Below are 24,610 nucleotides of genomic sequence, written 5' to 3' on the forward strand. Positions count from 1 at the left end.
CACCCTGCACTCTTGGGAAGCCTGAGATAGCTGCAAAGCCATTGAATCTCACAGCCTTCATCGAGTGATGTGCTTTGCTGTCGAGAGCATCTGTAATCATGATACGCCTATGTGTGGTGGACTGTGAGATGCCGCACTGATCCTCTGTGGATCCCTGGAACGATCTGCAGGCAACGAAGTTTAGCGCGGTGGTGACCTTCAAGGCCACAGGCAGGGAATAGCCCCTGGCTCCACAGAATGTTAATTTCTCCCGAGGAATGTGGAAAATGCGCTCCACCAGAGCTTGGGTCAAGTGCAGGCGTGCGCCCCATTGTTTCTCACTCATTTACAAATAGGAGAAGCTTCTTCGGTGGACCCTTGGTCTAGCAAGTCACCTCCGTGGCCTGGGTCCATCCTCCTGATCCTCATGTTCTTGCTGTGCTTCTCCTGCACCATGGACTTCCTCCTGAAGCTGTACTCAGCTTCACCTGTCCCTTCTTCTCCTCTTCCATTCCATTAGAATTCTCCAGAAGGCCGTGAATCCATAATTGTTTTGGTCTGCGCTATTATTTTAGACCAGATGCTCCCTTTCCCACTGTCTGTGTACCAGAAATTTACCTGCCAACTCATGATGTGCAGGCCAAGCTCCCTACTGTTATTCTCCAGCCTCTCCCAGTAATGCTGGATTCCATTGTTGTTGTGGTCAAGGTCCTTATCCTCCCCACTGAGTCCATCACTGTTGACGTACCCATGCCCCATGTGGACCCCACCTCTCCCCATCTAGAGGCTGTGTGCATGGCCACCTACAGAGGGGACACTCGCCACCCCCACTCCCTCTCAAAAAAGCTTCACATGCACCACCCCACCGCACCGCCCCCCCCCCCCCCCCCCCAACCCTGTTTATTACATTTTCCCAAATACAAGCTTCAGATGCTTCCCATAACCATTACTATCTCATCTGTAGACCAGTACAGAGCCAGAGAAGCCAATTTCCTGCACACCAAACTGTGCATTATCCCAATTGAGCACATGGCCCTTGCCCCCATGGAGTGGGAGTACAACAGGCGAGCCATGCATAGCCCTGTGTCAAGGCCCGCTGCATCCCTCCCACTCCAGACTGTGAGCCCAAGCAGTGTCTCTGTTCTCTGACTCTGATCTGCTGGCCCCAGACCAAGGATTTTCAATGAGTTCTCCACTGTCCTCATGACTGAACACTACACTGTTTCCCTTCCCATGCTGCCCACACCCCCATTCCAGTTGAAATGCTTGTGTCTGTTTGAGGGTATAGCCCTGTCTGAGTACCGCCGCACAGGGCTGTGCTCCAGGACTACAGAGGCGATCACTGGGAGGAAACCAATCTCCACCCCCAACAGTGTGACATTCCATTGGCATCACAATGACACTGGCGCAGAGCTTCACAGGCAGACTATGAATGTACATTTACCTCAAAGTTGCGAGTGAAGTGAGGTCCGACAATTGTACGCCACTCTTTTTCGGACATATTCAGACTGGCTGATTTCCCACTCGTGTGACGCAAGATTGGAAAGCGAGAAGCATATTTAATCAGCATTCATGAGATGGTAATGAAGGCAAATGGTGTTCACGTCAGCCGGATACGCGACCAGCCATTAACCTGCCATCGGGAGAATTGCAAACTGTTTTCACACCGGCGGGATTCCCATTTTTTGGCTCCCACTAGATTCTCTGCTCCCACCCAACATGAAACCCAACATGAGCAGGATGGGAAAATTCCATCCACCCACTGTGAATTTGACGGAGATAATGAAGGATTTTCTAGCTGTACGTCTGACAATCGCACCATTCTAAACAGGCCATTCCTTCCATGTCAGTGCATGAAAGAAGCTATGACATGAAAATCACGCCAACCATTCCTGCTGAAATGGACACATAACTGGGGATGGTTGGTTGCCTTCCTGTCTCAAAGTAATGCACGGGTAAATGCCAAGCTGTGCTATCAGCTGAAAAACTACCAGCAGCTTCCATGCAACACAGAGTTTGCACCTGTACAGGGACGATTATAGTTAGCCACACTGCTCTGCCAATCTATGAATGAGTGGAGTGGCACTGAGGGCAGTGCTTATCCAAGCATTGGTTGCAGTACCATCCTTGATTCAGTTACAACCGGTCCCCAGACCAGGTCCTCAATTTGTTAAATTCATGGACAAGATCCCCAATTTTTTACGGCCAGGACAGGACCCCAATTTGTTATGATCCGGAGTGAGTAGGCATGAACTGGCTCCCCTTTTTATTCAACCCCCTTGGTTGGTCGCAACAAGGTTCATTTAAATATTCTTTCCCCATGGATACCTTGTCCCAGTCCAAATGTATTTACTTTTACTAAGGAACCAATTTAACCAGGTTTTCTTGAGTCTAAGAAAGTGTGAGTTTATTCGTTACCCAAACCTGAGAAAAATAATAAAATACAACATACATACACACAGAGCAGAAATGAGAAGTTAACAGTCAAATAAAAGTTTTTTAAAATATGCAAATCATTGTTTTGCTTCTCCATGAGGCGTAGAGTTTCAATCGTTAAGTCGGGTGATTCCAGTGGAGCTGACTTTGGCAGATTCACAGTCAGTTGGAAACACTTGGTTCTGCAGGGTAGCTGAAGAGGCTGTCCTGTTTCCTTTTTTGTGACTTATGCTGAGCCTTGCCTCCAACAACAAAGAGAGAGAGAGAGACTGCCTGCAAGCTGCAGGGGTGACTGGTTGGTGTTTCTTCTTATTTCTGTTACTCACACACTGGTCTGCAGCCAGTTTTTAACTCATTTGTTCCTGTATATCCCAGGAGAGGAAATAATCATCTTACATTCACCTTAAAACTATTAACACATTCTGAGAAATAAATCAACAAGAGATGACTGCTGAGATATGCAAATCAGTCTTTTGTCTCCACAATTACAAGAGATTAAAGTACAGTCTTTTGTACCTCTCCTATCACCCTTTCAAGTGTCCCTGCTTGAAAAAGGCCATGATATCTTTTCAGGTGTGACATTCCATGTTTTCTCAGGAAAGGCCTGTCAGTATAATCCACATAGGAATTTTCCAGAAAGTGGTTGCTTTACATTATCAACCACCTTTTGCTCAGTGTCTTTGCTTGTATTTCTTTAAAAACGCCCAGATCTTCCTTAAAAAGTTCAATATGCCCGTAAGCAATTCATGGCTCTAATCTGCTTTTCATGACAATTTAGTGGCCATCATAGAGGAGTTGGAGGTGCTGGACTACAGAATCATGACTGCACACAGGCTTCTTTAACCTTAGCAATGATTGCTGATGAATAACGATGACATTTAATGCTCTCCAGATTTTTGTCTGCCACATTTTAACAAACCCCTTTAATTCTCCCATCCCTTAAAATTTGACTTGTTCATAATCCTCTGCTCTTAGCACTTCGTTATGGACAGAGGGAGATGATAGGATTGTTTTTGCTTTCTCCACCTCTTGTCTGACCACGTATAGATGTATTTTAAAGAACAGGTGTTTTAACCCTTTAAATGCTGTGATTCCGAAGAACAGACAAAAGACAGGTTTACTCATAAGTTTAAAAATGAAGGATAAATGTTTATTTCGCAACACCTGAAAGAAATCGCAACAGCACCCACTCACACGTGCACAGGGACAAACTCATACACACAAGAAAAGATTATTACAAAAGAGGTAGCATGCAGTCAGGCCTTGAAAGTCCAAAAATTCACTTTTATACTTGAGTCTCTCAAGATGGAAGCCTGAAACATTGCAGATCCTGATGATTTCCTTTATGGTTCACTAAAGAAGTGGAGGTTGGAAGTTTTCGCTGACCTATTCACAGTTGCTTACTGCTTGCAGCAGCAGGTTTCTGGCTGCACTCCAGACAAGTTGCAGGTGAACCCCTGTAATGAAGATTTGATTTGGTTCTTCTAACTGGTACGTAAAAGCTAGCCCTAATCCTTTGTCTGCTGGTGGATTTTATGTAGGGACCTTCTTTTGCTGCTCTGCCTCTGTCTGCCAAGATTGACTCACTAGGGTTGCTCTCCAAATGTTAATAAATGTTCCTTATCACAACCTGATTTTTATCAGGTGACTACAGTGTCTATTTTTCCATTGTCCACACAATTGGTACTTGATGGCTTGAGCATTGACACACAATAGTGTTTGAGTTTCATTCATTTCTATCTCCTTCTGATAGAATGGGTTTCTTTTCACAACCATTCTGCTGAATGGAATTCAGCAGCTTAGAAGTCTGCAAGCCCATTGTGTCCTTGGCTTCAAAAGTTACTTGGACAAAGGCACCTACAAAATCCACAGGAAAGGTCTGTTGTATTTTAATATCTTCTCAATTAAATGTTCCAAAAGGTTATTTGCATTTTAATGTCCTGACCAGACAAGCAGGCTAACTTCCAGCCTTGTCTAGTTCCATGTATATTGGCAGAAATGTAAAAAGGTCGCCTGACCTCTCAACTCCATTTTGTTTTTGGAAGTAAATAGTTCATTTTCTATAAATTCATGAATATAACTGCATGGGCATGTCAACTTGTGTTTTAATGCAGTGCTAACCAAATTAGAACTAATTTTGTATCTGGCCAGGAAATTTACCATTATAGATCTATTACTTTCTTTTTGGCAGTGGACAAAATATTGAAAACAATTGTGTGTGAACATTTGGAACAACAACAATATATATGTACATAATGTTTTTAATGCAATAAAATGTCCCAAGGTGCTTCACAGGAACATTAAAAAACAATATATAGCATCAAGCCCATGTAGGAGATATTAGGTCAGATAGCCAAAAGCTTAGCCAAAGAGCTAGGTTTAAGGGAGTGGCTTTGAAGAAGAATGTCAGGTAGAGAGATAGAGAGTTGTAGGGAGGGAATTCCAGAGTTTACATCTGAGGCAACTGGAGGTGCAGCCACCAAAGGTAGAACAATTAAAATTGGGGATGCTCAAGAGACAGAATTAGAGGAGCCCAGAGATCTCTGAGGATTATGAGGCTGGAGAAGATTAGAGAGATTGGGAGGGATGAGGCCATAGAAGGAATTGAAAACAAAGGTGAGAAATATTGTTATCAGACTCATAGCCCAAGATTTTCATAAAAGCAAAACACTGCAGATGCTGGAAATCTGAAACAAAAACAGAAAATGTTGGAAAAACTCAGCAGGCCTAGCAGGATCTGTGGACAGCGAAACAGAGTTAATGTTATGAGTCCGTATGACCACATATGGACTCGTAACATTAATTCTGTTTCCCCCTCCACAGATCCTGCTAGACCTGCTGAGTTTTTCCAGCGCTTTCTGCTTTTGCCAAAGATTTTCACTTTGGGCAAATACTGTTGGAGTGCTAGGAGGGCTGGGATAGGAACCATCCTACAACTATCGCTCCTAGCACTGATCAATTTTCCAGGGTCAGGCCACAATTGATGCTTTAGCCATTGGGTAGTCACCAAGGAAGAGTTTGAGACTTGATAATAGCTGGTCACAGGTTCCTGCCATAGTCTGGTCTGACTGGTATCCTCCACTGCTGCCCCCAAACCAAGAAGCAATTATAAATCACCCTAACCATGTTAGTCTTTGAAATCCCTTTCCCTGTGCTCACCTACAGGGACTACAGTGAACTTTTACAGTCTTCCATGCTGCCCTGCTCCTTGAAATCAAGATGCTAGAAGTGTCATTTGCCAGTCGTTAGAATTGACATGCACATAATCGAGTGGGGATAATTTCCATCCCCATCAGTTCTGATCCAATATCCCAGAAGTGGATGGGGGCTTGCAGGGAATCAAGTAAATTACCTCCTAAAAATCTCCCCAATCCTCACAGCTGGAATCGACATAACAGAATTGGGAATCCTGGCCACACAGGGATAACAATTCACTGGCACCGATCTTGGTACACATCGGGAGAACTTACAAGATACATAAGATTTATGACACAGAAGGTGGCCATTGAGCCCATCATGTCTATGTCAGCTGAGAAAGAGCCATCCAGCCTAATCCCACTTTCCGGCTGTTGGTTCACAGTCTTGTAGGTTACAGCACTTCAAGTGCATATCCAAGTGTATTTTTACTTTCACAGGGTTTCTGTTTCAACCAAACTTTCAGGTTTCCCAACTCCCATTCACCGAGTGAAAACATTTCTCTTCAACCCTCCTCCAATCCTTCTGCCAATTACTTTAATTTATGTCGCTTGATTATTGACCTCTCTATTAAGGGAAAGAGGTCCTTTCTATCCACGCTTTTTAGACCCCTGATAATTCTGTACAACTTAATTAAATCTCCCCTCATCCTTGTCAGTTCATAGGAAAACACCCCTAGCCTATCCAATCTTTCCTCATGGCTAACATTCTCCATTCCTGACAACATCCTCATAAATCTCCTCTGTAGCCTCTATAGGGTGATCACATCCATCCTGTAAGGCAGTGGAGTAGTGTCAATTTTTGAGGTGCAGGGGCTGTAAGAAAATGTGTTGCCCATATTATTTCTAAACCCACTATTATGTTGTTTTCCTATGTATTAATCATTTGAGTCCCCAAACATCAGTAAAACTTTGCTTTTTAAGTGAAAAATATTAGTGCCGATAGGCATTTTATTTTGAACTATGTGGTATTTTGAATCATTAGTCTTTAACATAGTTAGAATTTTATTATGCAACTGTTTAATTATTTAATTCAAACCTATTAAAAGCATGAATTACAGAAAACTTTACTTCTGACGGGGGGATGGTATATAGAGGGACTACTGCTTTTCTTGATTTATATTAATAATGTAGACCTGTGTATACAGGGCATAATTTCAAAATTTGGAGATGATGCAAGACTTGGTAATATTGTGCACTGTGAGAAGGATAGTGATAGATTTCAAGAGGATGTAGAGAGGCTGGTGGAATAGGCAGACATGTGGCAGATGAAATTTAACATAGAGAAGTATGAAGCGATACACTTTGGTCAGAAGAACAAGGAGAGGTCACACAAAATAAAGGGTAGTAAGGTTTCTAAAGGAAATGCAGGAGCAGAGAGACCTGGGTTAATATGTGCATAAATCATTGAATGTGGCAGGACAGGTTGAGAAAGCAGTTAATAAATTATACTGAATCCTAGGTTTTATAAATAGGGGCACAGAGCACATAAGCAAGTGAGTTTGAACTTTCATAAAGCACTGGTTCAGCCTCAGTGAGAAGGATGTGAAGGTTTTAGAAATGGTGTAGAAAATATTTATGAGAATGGTTCCAAGGATCAGAGGCTTCAATTATATTTTTTTAATTTTATTGTGAATCTTTTTTTTCAGGTTTCCAGCATCCGCAGTATTTTGCTTTTCTCTTCAATTATGTGGGTAGTTGGTGAAGCTGAGGTTGTTCTCCTTGGAGAGGAGAAGGTTGAGAGGAGATTTCTTAGACGTGTTCAAAATCATGAGGGGTCTGGGTAGCATAAATGGGAAAAACTGTTCTCATTGGCAGAAGGTCAAGAACCCTAAAGTGATTAACAAAAGAACCAGAGGTGACACCAGGAAAAACTTCTTTATGCAACAAGCAGTTTGGATCTGCAATGCACTGCCTGACCATGTGGTGGAGACAGATCCAATTTTGGTTTTCAAAATGGAACTGGATAATTATCTAAAGAGAAACCATTTTAGAGGGCTATAGGGAAAATCTTGAGGAGTAGGACTAGCTGAGTAACTGTTGCAGAGAATTGACACAAAGGCAATGTGCTGAATGGCCTCCTTCTGTGCTGTAACCATTCTATGATTCCAATATAGATACATACAAGGAGCCTGATAAACACATGAGGAAGAAAGAAGCTGAAGGTTACCCTGATAGTTGAATCAAGAAGGGTGGAGGAGAATTTAAGTGCAAAGAGAGCCATCGTAATGAAAGGTGATTCCCACTCTCCATACATAGTGAGCACAGTTTACTTGCCTTAACACAGGACTCAGACCCATGAAACAAAGTGGTAAATCATTGTTCTTGTTGCAAAGCCTTACCCAAACAAGCTTTTCCTGTTAATCACCCATTGCTTTGATGGTGGTGTTAGGAGGGAAAGTGAAACCGTTCCATTGAATTGTTATTATTCTTTCTGTCATTAAACAGTTCAGTAAGTCATATTTAAATAAAAAAACAAAATGCTTCCAATTAAAGTTGCCCAGGAACTTGCTGAAAATTACGCTTGGTGTGCAGGTGCCCGCCCGAAACGCCTAAGCGTGAAATTAAGCACATTGATGTCGGCCGGGTGTGCCGACGTCAACGCGTACTCTCGCAATAGTTAGTTCAGCAGGCGCGCTCCCAGATCCGACAATTAAAGGGCCTATTAAGGCCATTAAGTAAACAATTGTCCTGAATTTTTCACTGCCCGTTCAACCTAACAGTTGGCAGGTAGGCAATAAGGCTAAGCAGCCTTTGCATTTTTTAGGAAACCTCATCCAAGGGCCGGATGAGGTTTCCTGAAGCAAATAAAAATATAATAAAAATTTAACACTTGAATTAAAAACATGTCCCTGGTCATGTGACAGAGTCACATGAGGTGACATGTTTTATGACATTTTTATTTTCTTTATTCTATTTTTTAAACAGCGCTTCATCTCCCTGAGGCAGCTCCGTGCTCGCCCCCCCCCGCCCCTCCCCCCCCGGGCAGGCAGTACTGAGCACTGTCACTTGCGTTTCATGCTGGACGAGGCTTAATTGGCCTGCCCACGTAAAACCGGCTTCCCAGCTGCCCCCCACCCGCCCCAGCTGAGCACCCCTGCCAAGGGCAAAATGTTCATTTTCTTTGCCCTGCTCCACCGACCGACCCCACCCATGTGAAACGTCTCCAATCAGGACGCTTGCAAACACTTTTTATGGCCAATTCCAGAGCACATGTAACTTTAGGACCTGAGTGTAAAATTGGCGAGGTAAAGAGAGCACAAAAAATATAAGGACACTGGTTTCAACATTAGGTTAAGGAGCCGCATCCTCCTCCCTCCACCTTCAGGAGTAGATGCTGTTAACATGAGGGAGCAAGAGAGACCAAAGGATTCCATGGGGTGAGGTTGGTGTGGGTGGGAGTATGAGGTGGGGTACGGGCTGGTCTGGGAAAATTCTCCATGCCCTTGTGACCAGAAGGAATCATCAGGTAAGATGAATAAAACTGCTTCCCATTGCCACATCTGGCCATCCTATTGACTCCCACAATGCTGTGACTGGTTTGGATGCATGTGGGCTTGTCATCTTCCTGAGTTGATATTGACTGTAGAATAGACCCTGCCTGGCTATTTTCAGGTGAATTACAATGGAAGGAACGTGAACACAATTGTTCCCTCCTCCACCCACCACCCCCCCACCCTGCCAACTGTTGGGCATCTTAACACCCCCTTCAACCCGTTCATAGCAGTGCAAGGGTGGTTGGTTTGGAGGGCTCGGTGGGTGTAATTAGTTAATGACAGCCCATAAATGCCCATTGAGATTTTGCAGACTTTGATCTGAAATCTATCACACTCCAGTTATCTTGGGCCTTGTAGAATTGTTTGAGGAGTATCCTGAACAGGTTGTTATTATTGTCTCTTTGAGAAACATAACTGTTTAGCTGAAGATTGAGAAATAGTGACAACACATTCTTTATAAGAAATCTAGTTTATTTTAAACATTTAAATACATTTGAGGATAAAGGCACAAAAAACTCAAACAATTCATTCACGCACCTTCCAGTCACATGTTCCTGACTGACGCTCATCTTTATACTTAGCACAACTTTTACACAAAACCTTTTGCAGCTTTCAGTCAACAAGGCCTAGTCTATAAATCCCTCAATGCAAATGGTATCTACTGAACACTGCACAGAAATTAGTTTATTTACAAATGTAATTTCCTCCAGTTAATATCATATAATAAGAAGCATTGCCTCCTAAAATGTAAGTACGTTCATCAAAATATCATTTCTATAGAGAACTTGTTTTCACAGACTTCAGTTTTGGATACAACCGAAGATTTGATGTTTTATAAAGAAAATCCCAAGGCTCAGTTAAAATGTCAGTGATCAATAAATACTGCAGTAAAATGACATCTATGTCAATGGCAACCAATTGTTCTTGAATTTTAATATAAAATTTTCATTCAAACTGGAAATATTGTATGCTTGTTCAACAATTAAAAATATGTACCTATCTTGCCATCAATATACCACAGAACTGAAATGGGGGCAGAATTTTCTGCCTGTCAGGCAGGCGGGCCCGACTCAATCTCCGGCGGGCGGGGAGCTGATAACCGCCGGAGAAGTGGGCCCCACCGCCATTTTATGTGGGAGGGCCAATTAAGGCCCACCCAGCGTGAGGTCTGGCGGGAAGCACTATGCGCTTCCTGTGCGGGTGGGGGTTGGAGGGGGGGGGATTCCCCAAAAGCGAGAGTGCGCTCTTTCACGCATGCACACGAAAGAACCACATCTCCCTGAGGCTAAGTGCTGCCTCAGGGAGATCACTGACACTTTTAAAAACATTAAAAATAGAAAAAAAAATCCTTAACATGGTCCCCCTCATGTGACAATGTCACATGAGATGGGACATGTTCATAATTTACACTAAAACTTTATGAAACTTTTTAAATTCCTACATGAAACCTCATCCCGCTGGTGGATGAGGTTTCATGTTTTTTCTATTCCCCGCCGGGGCTCCTGGCCTGCCCACCAACCTTAAGGTTGGATGGGCAGGTCCTTTAATTGTTTTAATGATTCTGTCAATGGCCTCAATTGGCCATTGACAGGTCGGCGGGCGCACAGCTGATTTTGCTGCGCCCCGCCTTCCTGAAGATTTAAATGGGGGGGGATGACGTCGGGGGTTTACCCTCAACGTCATCCCGCGTCATTTTATGCGTTGGCGAACGGGCCCCGCCCCCTGCTCGCCGACGGCAAAACTCAGCCCTAGGACTTCAGCAGCAAAAGGAAGACTGTATCAAATTAGGTTTGCAAAGTAGTTTGAAACAATGTCACATTGCGATAATTCTTCACTTCACTCTGAACTTTCTATCCTCATCCTCCTATACTATTCCAATAAAGCTCAATATAAACTCAAGATTATCATCGTATCTTTTGATTGGTCATTTTACAGCCTTCTGAAATCAACATTGAGTTCAACAATTTCAGATCATAACCTATACACCACCACTTCCCCTCGCCCCCAAACTCCCCCACCCACCATCTATTTGAACAATGGCTGTTAGTGGTGATTCTGCATTTTCCCATTGACACCTCCTCTAAAAAATAGCTTCTGCTCCTTTTTTGTCCCATTACAATCTCTTTTTGCCTTGCACCATTATTGCTTTTGTCACTAAATCTCTCCCAGCTCCAATGCTATGACAGACATTCCGTTTTGTTCTTTCCTGCTCTCATGTCTGCTTTCAAACCTGTTACATTTCTAAGTACTCTCAGTTCTGATGAAGGATCACTGACATGAAATATTAACTCTGTTTCTCTGTCCACAGATGCTGCCAGAACTGTTGGGTATTTCCAGCATGCCCTGTTCTTATTTCAAATTTCAGTATATCGGGAAGCAATATGAGGAATGTGTTTATTTAATTTATTACATCTTTCATTCCATTCCTATTCCAAATAGTTTCAGTTGAAATAATTAAGGACAATTCTACTATATTTGGTCTTATACGGATTGTCACTCACTCATTCAAGGTAAAATGGGTAGAAGAAAGGAGGTATTGTGAGATAAAGAAATCATTAAAGGTTCATTTTGAACATCCCTCCCTAACAGCAGGGTGCCTGTACCTAAACCACAAGTGCAGTGCTACAAGAAGGAAGCTCACCACCACATTCACAAAGGCACTTAGGCGTGGACAATAAGTGCTGGCTTTGGCATTGATGCACAAATCTTGTGAAATAATAAATACATTGCTGTTCCTTCACTGTTGCTGAGTCAGAATCCTGGAACTCCCTCCCTAACAGCTACACCACATGGACTGCAGCACTTCAAGAAGGCAGCTCACCACCACCTTCTCAAGGGCAATTAGAGACGGGCAATAAATGCTGGTCTAGCCAGAGGCACCCAAATCCCGTAAATTAATTTTTAAAAAGCCTTTTAAAAATCAGTTATTCTGAAATTGACATGAGTTTCCATTCTTATTTCAAACATTAAAAACTAACAATTGGCTTTATCTGTTCCATTCAGATTCCTTCAGAAGTTCACAAATCTATGAATATTTCCATTGTATCTGCACCTTTTGATGACTGGAAATTATTTTCCAAAAGAACTGCTAACAAATCACATCCTGTGCAAAGAAAACCTCAATCGTGGTGCAACATTTCAAACTATCAGCCTGCTTTAGGCCATGTGTAAACAATTACAGTATGACAGGGTTAAACAGTGAAATAAGCTTCAGAAACCAATGCAGGGCATCTACTCAAACAACCTATCGGAAGGTGACATCAGAGAGTGAACACCTTGGACAGAGGTTCCTTCATTTCAGTGTTCGTTGTACTGCAGGTTTCCAGGTGTAGATTCAAGTCCATCCCATTGCGGCTTCATTTCTCAGTTCTGTGGTCTGGCACCTGAAATAAAAGTAAGCAAATTATAATTTTCCTGTAACAGCAGGGATTTATTTTAATATCAAGGACAATGTCTTCGGCAACATGATTAGGGGACATTAAATATTGTTACACAGCATTGCTAACAGTTGTTATTTTGCTAATATTTCATTGATTTTACAATATGACTTTAAGGTGAAGGATCCATAGTGTCACCATGGTGAAAATTTAATTCTGCAGAAATATTATGTTAAAGATTAAAATAGGACAGATAAAAAAAGGGTAAAAAGTGATACATTAGGGCAGCTTTCAATGCGAAGAAGAAAATCATGGAGCTGACCATAAAGGAAGGAAGGCAGCTCAAAAAGGAGATGAAAATCATGAAGATAGATATTTACTATTTTATTCTTAAGGTCCCTGTTTGATCACAGTCTGTGATGAATTGGCTGATCTCAGCTGGGCACTAAAGGTATGACAATTGGCCACAACATTGTGGGTAACAGAGCATGACATCAGCCAACATTCCTGCACCCAACTGCTATCCAGTGACAGCCTTGGCTCCTCCTGGATTTACCATGTCAGGATACTGGGTGAGTACACTGCAGGACTGAGTCCTAATGCCAAACGTGGTTGAATAGCTTGCTAACATTCACTTTCACAGTTCAGACATCTGCTTGGGCAAAAAAGCTGTGGGAATGTGCAGCAGAGAGGAGTCAATGCCCTCGACCAAGGAGGGAGGACAAACATGATGATAAGAAAAAAAACAATTCAATGTATTTGCTTTTATTCTCACAAAGTCTGAATCTTGACAAACACCAGACACCAACCTTTTGCAGCTTTGATGATAATCTTCATCCACCCAGCATTAGGATTCACACATAACCTATTCCCATTTTTCACGGTAACACTGTGAAGAGAAAATAAATCTTTAAGATCTGACACACAGAGATTAGATTCTCCCACTGAAAGGTAATAATTGAGTGAAACTATATGAAAAACTCTTTGAATCTGCTTCATAAAAAAATCTATGATTGGTCCAACATGTTTTGAATGAATAGCACAGCTTCTAAATAGACATAACAAAAGGAGAAAGGTTAAAGGTGACATTCTGACACATTCACTCACATTACTTCCAGTCTCTCACAGTGCGATCCTTTGGGAATGTATTTCAAACTCTTGATGTTCTTCGGACTGATAGGATTGGAGGTGGTCTGAGGGCACTGGCAACGTCCTTGAGTACCTGGGATTGGAACACCTGTGAAAAGATTAATTTAAATTAAATTTAGATCTTGGTTGAAGTTGAAAGAATCTTGGCATTTTGGTTCAGCATTGAATTCAGTATTAAAACAGGCATTGTATTCTCAGTAGCATATAGCATGTGTCCATTTATTTGTTCAATGGTTAACTAAAATACACTCTGAGGCATGTATAGCTGGTTAATAAGTCAAAAGAAAGGCTCACTTCCACATAATACAGCGCAATAAGAACTAAAACACAAGATAAAAATTTCAACATACCCTGTGCAGTAAAGGCAGAGAGAAGCAGGATGAGCATCATTACATTGGTTGCTCTGTTCATCTTTGACTTTGTGCTGCTGAATCGATTTCTGCTGAAGGATCTTCTGTCAACCTCAGTGACTCTCTCTCTGCTGAATGATGTTCTGATGAAGAGGGGTCCAATGAGCTCCTATTTATTTAGATCCAGCACTTTCGTTTTGCATAATCACGAGCTGTGAAAGCTGTCAAAATTCTGTGGGAGGGAATTTCCCTGCTCCTGAGTCAACTTTCTTTCAATTTTGCAGTTTTAATTATATTCACAATTTCTTCATAGTTACAGCAGCGACAGACAGGTCATCTGGTTGTTTCACTGGTGAATTATTCATGTCTAGATTTAAACGATTTAGTCACATTTTACAGAAAAGTGGTGTGAAATTCCTCTTTGGCAAAGGTGAAAAAAAGCAGAGAGAGGATCATTCACCCATTATATATCCAGTTTCCACCCCCCACTCCGCGCCCACCACCACCCCGCCCCACCCCCCACCCCCCCCGCTCATAAAGTTGAATTTTACTCCAATGTTTCTGCCTTATTAAGTCAATGATTATTGAATCAAGTCCTTATGGAGTTGCATTCAAAATATCTTTTCTTTACTTTTGGCATAACTTTAAATGGCAAATAATTAAATCAAACCTGCATAATTTTCTGCTTTTTGTTGATGTTCCCCAAACAAGTGGCCTCAGATGTTCTGCAGAATAATCCAATTCTTGATTTTACATCTGACACACTGAACTCCTCACGAAAATAAGAAAAAACACAGAAACCCAGATCTTCCAATCTCTGGATGGTCGGAGACCAGGAGGATGCACTACGGGACCCCCTCAGATGTCCCAATACAAGGACTCCACAGGAAGTGGCCAGGCAGCTTCAATTTCCAATAGGCAATTCCAATGTGCTTGGAACCCTCTGAGAAAGTCTCCACCTCCATGGCCGGAATTTTCCAGCCCACCACCCCCCCCCAACCACGGCGGGTTCCCCTTCGGCGGGGCCAGCAGGCCATTAAAATCTCCATTCACATCGGCAGGGCCGGAAGATCCCGCTGGCATGAGGGCCTGGAAAATTCTGCCCTAAAAGTTAGAGTCGGAGACTTTGGAGGGTTCCAACTTACATATCTGGATGGTTAGCCGGAATATATTAGACAGGGAAAAAACCATGTGTTACTCCTCACTAACTATGGAACTGGCCCCTCCCTAACTCCCCACTGATATGCCCGACTCCCCCCACCCACCGATGCAATCCCCAGTAACCCACCGACTCTCCCCAACCCTCGGGCTTCCCCCGACACTCTGACTCACCCCGAACCTCCAACTCCTCCCCAAACCCCCGCCTTCCCTCTTGGCCTCCAGCCTCTGGTGACCCTTGAACTCTCCCCATTGACCCTCTGAATCCCCCCAAGCCTCTGATTCCCCAACAACCCACCCATTCCCCCCAACCCTCCAACTCCCCCAATCTTCCGACTCCCCCCCCCAAACCTCCAACTCCCAAGACCCAAGGTGACCTGACTTCACCAGCCTAACTCCACTGCCACCCTAACCACCCTGCTACCCTGCCCACCCTGCCACCTTACCACCCTACCCTCCCTGCCACCCTACGTGTTCTGTCACCTTACCCACCCTGCTACCCTACCCACCCTGCCACCTGCCACCATGCTACCTAACACCCTGCCACTCTAACACCCTGCCAGCTACCAGACTGCCACCTACCATGCTGTCACCTTACCCACCCTACCTACCCAGCCTACCTATCACCCTACCATCTATTCATCCTGCTACCCTACTCACCCTACCCATCCTGCTACCTGCCAACTTGCCACCTACCACCCTGCCATCCAATTCTCATGTCACCTACCACCATGCCACCAGCTGACACCCTACCCACTCTACCATCCTTCCACCCTACCACCCTGCCACCCTACCACCCTACCCACTTACCCACTTATCTCACTCACACTCATTTACTAACACACTGAAAAGCTATTTAAATGTCCCAAAGCTTTTCATTGTGTTAGTGCATGAAGATTTATCAAAAGACGGCAGCTAGTGCCATGAAAAGAGGGCATGGCTTGACTTCCCCCGATGAGCCTGCACAATGAAAAGGGCTTACAGAACAGGTACACTTGCATTTCTAAAGAGGTCCAGTTCAGAAGCCTGGGCCACAAATGCGGAGCTCCATCTTAGTGTAAAAAAATAGGAGTGAAGTGGCAATCCAGCGGTGATTGTCAATTCTTGGAAGATTCGGCCCAGAAAGTCAATGGAATTAAAGTCTTTGATCTATAGCAAATTTCTCTTCCTTTCACTGGCTGTACTTTATGATCTTTGCATCTCTTTGCATCTTAATGGTACAGATTTGGAAAGAGATGCAATGGCGCAATTTTGGTTCTAAAGTTGGTTCAAGTTGCTACTTGTAATAAATTTTCAATTTAAGGAAATGGGGTCAGAGGGATGGGAAAATTGCACCATTGCATCTCTTTCCAAACTCAGGGCCATCCTATAACATGATAATACAAATTGCACAGGTAAAGTATATCTTTGGAGTCCGTATGACCCTTCTTCAGAGCTGAAGAGAAGTGGAAATGTGATGAAATTTATACTGTTTAAGGGAAGTGGAGCAGGTGAAGCTGGATAGAAGGCCAGCAATAAGTGAGGACAAAGGAGAGATTAACAAAGGTACGCAAGCTCCAGCAACTCATTGATACCAACGCCCATCCAGGACCCTCCACCCTTTCCCGTCCCTCTGACCCCATCCCGTCTTCTAATCCCAGCCCTTGCCGTGTATTTACCATATCCTCTGGCCTACCCCTCTCTGATGCTGAACAGTCTGTACTCAGTAAAGGACTCAGTTTCATACCCTTACGCCCTCACCTCAATAAACTTTGGGCTCTGCATGATGCTGAACTCTTCTTCCACAGCCTTCATCTCCATGCTTACTTATTTGGCCAGGAGTCCTCCCCCATACCCTTGGTCCTTTCACCTGCCCCCAGTATTCTCTCTCCAACTGGACCCCTCCCTCTGGCCTCTTACCTACTCTCGATCTTTTCATTGAGAACTGTCAGCGTGACATCGGCTCTCTCAATTTCTCTGCCCCTTTCACCCACTCTAACCTGTCTCCTTCTGAACTTGCTGCACTCCATTCTCTTAGGTCCAACCCTGACTTTGTTATCTAACCTGCCGACAAGGGTGGTGCTGTCGTTGTCTGTCGTACTGATCTCTACCTCGCAGAGGCTGAGCCCCAACTCTCAGACACTTCCTCCTATCTGCCCCTGCATCACGACCCCGCCACCGAACATCAAACCATTGTTTCCAGGATTGTCACTGACCTCACCTTCTCTGGAGATCTTCCCTCCACAGCTTCCAACCTCATAGTCTCCCAACCCTGGACAGCCCACTTCTACCTTCTTCCCAAAATCCACAAACAAGACCGATCATGTCAGCCTGTTCCTGACCCACAGAACTCATTTCTTCCTATCTTGACTCCATCCTCTGTCCCCTTGTCCAGTCTCTTCCCACCAATATCCATGATCCTTCTGATGCCCTACGTCATATCAACAATTTCCAGTTCCCTGGCCCTAACCACCTCCTCTTCACCATGGATGTCCAATCCCTCTACACCTCCATCCCTCACCAGGATGGTCTGAGGGCTCTGCGCTTCTTCCTTGAACAGAGACCAGAACAATCCACCACCACTCTCCTCCGCCTGGCTGAACTTGTTCCCTCACTGAACAATTTCTCTTTAAACTTGTCTCACTTCCTCCAAATAAAAGGTATGGCTATGGGTACCTACATGGATCCCAGTTATGCCTGTCTCTTAATGGGGTATGTGGAGCATTCCTTGTTCCAGTCCTACTCAGGCCTCCTCCCACAACTCTTTTTTTGGTATATCGATGACTGTTTTGGTGTCGCTTCATGCTCTCATCTGAACCTGGAAAAATTTATCAATTTTGCTTCCAATTTCCACCCCTCTATCACCTTCACATGGTCCATCACTGACACTTCCCTTCCCTTCCTTGACCTGTCTATCTCCATTTGTGGTGATAGGCTTCCACCAATATTCATTAGAAGCCCACTGACTCCCACAGCTACCTCGACTACAGCACCTCACACCCTGCTTCCTGTAAGGATTCCAACCCATTCTCTCAGTTCCTTTGCCTCCATCGCATCTGTTCTGATGATGCCACTTTCCAAAACAGTGCTTCTGACATATCTTCTTTCTTCCTGAACCGAGGTTTCCCAGCCACTCTGGTTGACAGGGCCCTCAACCGTGTCCGACCCATCTCCCACACCTCTGCCCTCACACCTTCCTCTCCCTCCCAGAACCATGGTAGGGTCCTCCTTGTCCTCATTTATCACCCCACCAGCCTCCGCATTCAAAGGATCATCCTCCGCCATTTCCGCCAACTCCAGCATGATGCCACCACCAAACACATCTTCCCTTCACCCCATCGTCGGCATTCCTTAGGGACCATTCCCATTGGGACACACTGGTCCACTCCTCCATCTCCCCCAACACCTCATTCCGCTCCCATGGCACCTTCCCATGCAATCGCAAAAGGTGCAACACCTGCCCATTTATCTCCTCCCTCCTCACCATCCAAGGGCCCAAACACTCCTTTCAGGTGAAGCAGCACTTCACTTGCACTTCCCTCAATTTGATCTACTGCATTCGTTGCTCCCAATGTGGTCTCCTCTACATTGGAGAGACGAAGCGCAGACTGGGTGACCGCTTTGCAGAACACCTTCGGTCTGTCCGCAAGCCTGACCCAGACCTTCCTGTCGCTTGCCATTTCAACACTCCACCCTGCTCTCATGCCCGCATGTCCGTCCTTGGCCTGCTGCATTGTTCCAGTGAAGCTCAACACAAACTGGAGGAACAGCACCTCATCTTCCGACTAGGCACTTTACAGCCTTCTAGACTTAACATTGAGTTCAACAACTTCAGACCATGAACTCTCTCCTCTATCCTCACCCCTTTTTTTCCCCCTTTTTTCTGCATTCATTGTTATTTTTTAATCCACTTATGTTTATTTGTATTTTTATTCATTTATCCATGCTTTTATCCCCTTTTTTATCCCCCTTCTATCCCATTTTCTAACCTTTTTTTCCATAATCCATCCCCAAAACGGCCATCTGTTACTCGTTCCATGTTGTTCTTTCACACACTGCTACCCTTGCTCTGCTATTATCACATTCTGCTTTCTTACCTTTACACCACTACCAGCATCTTTGTTAGTCCTTACCACTACCGTTAACACTCCCTTTGTCCATTAGTTCATGACATCATTGTCAATCTCTCCTTTGTCCCCACCTATCGCTGACCTTCTGTCCAGCTTCACCTGCTCCACCCTCCTTAAACAGTATAAATTTCATCACATTTCCACTTATCTTCAGCTCTGAAGAAGGATCATATGGACTCAAAACATTAACCCTGTTTCTCTCTCCACAGATGCTGCTGGGCCTGCTGAGTTTTTCCAGCATTTTCTGTTTTTATTTCAGGTTTCCAGCACCCGCAGTGTTTTGCTTTTATCTAAGGTATATTTTTGCTTGGTTAAAAAACTTAGGTCGCAATAGTAAAGGCAATGGTCCAAATGTATATCTGGATGTCACATGCAATGATTTTCCACCTGCAATGCATTTTCAGTCCGATTTTGCAACAGTATATGAAAGGAGATGAAAGATTTAGTATTCCAATTTAACAACATCAGGAAGGTCAGGGCTGAGCATACCTCTGGCATGAGAACATGGGGCACATTTGGATGTTTAGGCAGAGGCCCCTGCCATAAATTCAGCAGGTGAGCTTTGGGGCACCAAAGAGCCAAACCAATGCAGTTTGCTAGATTGAAGCCTGAAAATCAAGCTGCGGAGCTGCTGCCAGCCAGGACAATAATGGAATCTGGGTGGGATTAATTGCAAAGGTTCAAATTTACCTGTGTGGCAACAGCGCAGACAGCCTTTATTGCCACCAGATTTGTATTCCTGCTCTTCCAAAACCCACAAAAAAAACTTACAGCGCCCCCTTTAGAGGGCTTCCATCAGCTGTGCACGACACTGGCCCAATCAGTTCCTAGTGAAAATGACAATGGGTCCCAGTTACATCATGGAAATCTGATTTACATATTAAAAGGGGACGGTCATCTGAAACACGACCTTTGGCCACCTGGCAGTAGGCTCTGACTACAATGGAGCTGGTCACAACAGTGCTGTTAATGGTGTGGGTAGGGGAGTTGGACAACTGACCCCATGTTGACCCCATATACAAAATGGACAGTAAGACCTTCTTTAAATATATAAAAAGGAAGAGAGAGGCCAAAGTGAACATAGGCCCCTTAGACAAGGGGAAATAATAATGGGGAACCAAGAAATCTAGAACATAAGGACATAAGAAACAGGATTAGGAGTAGGCCATTCAGCCCCTCAAGCCTGCCCTGCCATTTAATAAGATCATGGATGATCTACCCCAGGCCTCAACTCCTCTTTCATGCCAGCTCCTCATTGCTCAATGCCCAGATATTTCAAAAATCTATCTACCTCGTCTTTAAATACTTTCAGTATTTCTCTCTGGGTTAGAGAATTCCAGACATTCATTACTCTCTGGGAGAAGAAATTCCTTCGCTTCTCAGTTTTAAATGAGCGTCCCCTTATTCTGTAACTATGTCCCCTAGTTCGAGATTCCCCCAATAGTGGAAACATCTTCTCAACATCTACCCTGTCAAGATCCCCCAGAATCTTGTACGTTTCAATAAGATCGCCTCTCATTCTTCTAAACTCTAATGAATAAAGGCCTAACCTGTTTAGCTGTTCTTGATAAATCAACCCCTTCATCCCAGAAATCAGTCTAGTGGATCTCTTTTGAACTACCTCCAATGCCAGTATATCCTTTCTTAAATTCGTGGACCAAAACTGTACACAGTACACCAGGTGCGGCTTCACCAACATCCTGTACAGTTGTAACAAGACTTCCCTATTTTTAAACTCCAACCCCCTAGCAATGCAGGCCAAAATTCCATTTGTCTCCTTAATTACTTGCTGCACCTACATGCCAGCTTTTTGTGTTTCATGCACAAGAACACCCAGATTCCTTTGTGCTGCACTTTTTTGGAGTCTCTGTCCATTTAAATAATAGTCTGCCTTTTAATTCTTCCTACCAAAGTGCAGTACCTCACACTTTCTTACATTAAACTCCATCTGCCAAGTTTTTTGCCTACTCACTCAACCTGTCTATATTCCCTTGCAGATTCCTTATGCCCTCATCACAACATGCCCTCCCACCTATTTTTGTATTGTCAACAAATTTGGGTACATTACATTCTGCCCCCTCCTCCAAGTCATTAATATAGATTGTAAATAATAGAGCCCCTATGACTGATCATTGTGGCATTTCACTAGTTACATCTTTCCAACCTGAAAAAGACCCATTAATCCCAACTCTCTGGCTTCTGTGTGTTTACCAATCCTCAATCCATGCTAATACATTACCCCCAATACTGTGAGCTCCGATCTTGTGCAATAACCTTTTATGTGGCACCTTATCGAATGCCTTCTGGAAATCCAAATATACTACGTCTGCTGGTTCCCCTTTATCAACTCTGCTGCCATATCCTCAAAAAACACCAACAAATTTGTCAATCATGATTTCCCTTTCACAAAACCATGTTGACTCTATTTGATTGCGTTAAGCTTTTCTAAATATCCTGCTATTTCTTCCTTAATAATAGACTCTAGTATTTTCCCTTGGGTGCAGGTCATCAGGTCCTGGTGACTTGTCTGCCTTTAGTCCCATTAGCTTGTCAAATATTTTGCCCCTTGTCATAGAGACTGTTACATGATCTTTCCTCCCATTAGCTCCTTGCTTGTCTGATATCTTTGGGATGTTTATAGTGTCCTCCACCGTGAAGGCCGATGCAAAATATTGGTTTAAGTTATCTGTCATTCCCCAGTTCCCCACTATTAACTCTCCAGTCGCATCCTCCAAGAGTCCCACGCTCATTTTAGCCACCCTTTTTCTTTTTATATACCCGTAGAACGTCTTGCTGTTTGTTTTTATGTTTCTTGCCAATTTACTTTCATAATCAATTTGCTCCCTCTTTATAAGCTTTTTAGTCATCCACTGCTGTTTCCTAAAAAAATTCCCAATCTTCTGGCCTACCACTAGCTTTCGCCGCTTTGTCTGCCTTAGTTTTTGATTGGATACTCTCCTTGGCCACCTTTGTTAACCACGGGTGGTTTATCCTTCTAATTGAGTCCTCCTTTTTGATCAGGATAAATTTTTGCTGAGCTTTATGAAAATCTGCTTAAATAGCTGCCACTGCTCATCCACAGACCTTCCCTGAACTCTATTTTCCCAGCCCACTTTAGACAATTCTTTCTTCATACCTCTGTAATTGCCCTTATTTAAGTTGAGGGCACTGGTTTGAGACCTGAGGAGAGGAGTTGAATAAATTCTTTGCATTAGTCTTCATATTAGAAGACACTAATAGCATTCCAAAATTACTAAATAATCAAGGGGCAAAAGGCGGGGTGGGGGAGGAAATAAGCACAATAACCATCACTAGGGAAAAAGCACTAGGGAAACTATTGGGGCTAAAGGCCGATAAGTCCCCTGAACCTGATGGGTTGCACCCTACAATATTAAAGGAAGAAGCTGCAGAGATAGTGGATGCATTGGTAGTAATCTTCCAAGAATCCTTAGATCCTGGAAAAGCCCCAGAGGATTGGAAAACTGCCAATGTAACACCCTTATTCAAAAAGAGAGGGAGACAAAAAACAGGTAACTGGTTCTGATGAAGAGTCATATGGAGTTGAAATGTTAACTGTCTTCCTCTCCACAGATACTGTCAGACCTGCTGAGTTTATCCAGCTATTTTTGTTTTTGAAACAGGTAACTATCGGTCAGTTAGCTTAACGCCTGTCATTGGGAAAATGTTAGAGTCTATTAAAAAGGACGTATTAGCAGAGCATTTAGAAATACATAATATAATCAAGCAGAGTCAGCATGGCTTCATGAAGGGGGAATCATGCCTGACAAATTTATTAGAATTCTTTGAGGTAACAAGCAGGATAGATAAATGGGAACTAGTAGATGTAATATATTTGAATTTCCAACAAGTCTTTACTGTCTACCCTATCTAGGCCCTTCATAATTTTGTACCTCAATTAGGTCACCCCTCAACTCCTCTGTTCTAAGGAAAACAACCCTAGCCTATCTAATCTTTCCTCATAGCTGCAATTTTCAAGCCCTGGCAGCATTCTTGTAAATCTTCTCTGTACCCTCTCCAGAGCAATGTCCTTCCTGTAATGTACTGACCAAAACTGTACACAAAATTCAAGCTGTATCAACCTAATCAGCATTTTATACAGTTCCATCATTACATCCCTGCTTCTGTATTCAATACTTCATCCAATAAATGAAAGCATTCCATATGCCTTCTTTACCACCTTATCTAGCTGTCCTGCCACCTTCATGGACCTGTGGACATGCACTCCAAGGTCTCTCATTTCCTCAACCCCTCTCAATATCCTCCCATTTATTGAATATCCCTTGCTTTGTTCCACCTAACCAAATGCATTACCTCACACATTTCCAGATTGAATTCCATTTGCCATTTTTCTGCCCATTCAACCAAACCATTGATATTATTCTGGAGTCGACAACTACCCTCTTCACTATCAACTACATGACCAATTTTTGTTTCACCTCCAAATTCCCGAAACATACCATCCATATTTATGTCCAAATCATTAATATATATGACAAACAGCAAGGGCCTCAACAATGAGCCCTGTGGAACACCACTGGAAACCGTTTTCCATTCGCAAAAACGTCCATCGACCATTACCCTTTGTTTCCTGCCACTGAGCCAATTTTGGACCCAACTTGCCACCCTCCCCTGTATCCCATGGGGTCTCACTTTTCTGAACAGTCTGCCATGTGGGACCCTGTCAAATGCCTTACTAAAATCCATGTGGTGGAGTGCAGCTGGAGATTAAATGTCCATGGCCATGTTTGAAGAACATTTCCCTGGTGTAATAACCAACATTACTCTCTCCAGACTCACATCATTACACCCTCTCCCCTTCACTCACCTTCAATAATTAAAGGGTGGGGGGATAAGGAGCCCAGAAACAGGTGAAGCACCAGGGTCCACGGTTTCTTTCCCTGACCCTGATGATGGAAAGAAGGATTGGTTTTGCTGAATCTCACAAGTCAAACTCTATTGATTTAAAAGAGACAGAGAGTTTATTCAGAAGCATGGTTTACTCTGGTGATTCAGTAGCTCTGGCAGTTACTCATCATTAAAATGGAAGAAAAGTTTTTGTTGTGGTGAAAACTGTGATTACAATAAATGAGAATCGGACATCAGCAAGAGGAGTTGTACATGTTCTACACCATCTGAAAACCCAAATGTGAGGAGACCTTCCCTTGCACACATATATCCCTTTACGTGAAGTATTTTAGGAATTTATGAGAGACATTAAAGTCTTGATTCTGCAAATATTCATTGCACAAAACTTACTGGTTTGGGAATTCCACAGCGTCATGACTCTGACTCCTGTCCCTCCTTCCTTCTGCCCCCATCTCCCACTGGCCGAGTCTGATG

The 24,610-nt window shown here is 43.5% G+C and overlaps 1 protein-coding gene across 1 annotated transcript in view; it reads right to left on the reverse strand.

The window, feature by feature from the left end:
• Positions 1 to 12,161: 12,161 nt before the first annotated feature.
• The window catches only part of LOC144685245 (interleukin-8-like), a 30,137-nt gene continuing 17,688 nt past the window's right edge, over positions 12,162 to 24,610 (reverse strand). The window contains exon 4 of the mRNA XM_078549756.1: positions 12,162 to 12,489. Within this exon, the coding sequence (XP_078405882.1) occupies positions 12,470 to 12,489 (20 nt within the window). The 3' untranslated portion in view covers positions 12,162 to 12,469. The remainder of the gene's footprint in view (positions 12,490 to 24,610) is intronic.

The sequence above is a fragment of the Cetorhinus maximus genome, chromosome 1 (genome assembly GCF_964194155.1).
Source record: "Cetorhinus maximus chromosome 1, sCetMax3.hap1.1, whole genome shotgun sequence".
NCBI lineage: Eukaryota > Metazoa > Chordata > Chondrichthyes > Lamniformes > Cetorhinidae > Cetorhinus > Cetorhinus maximus.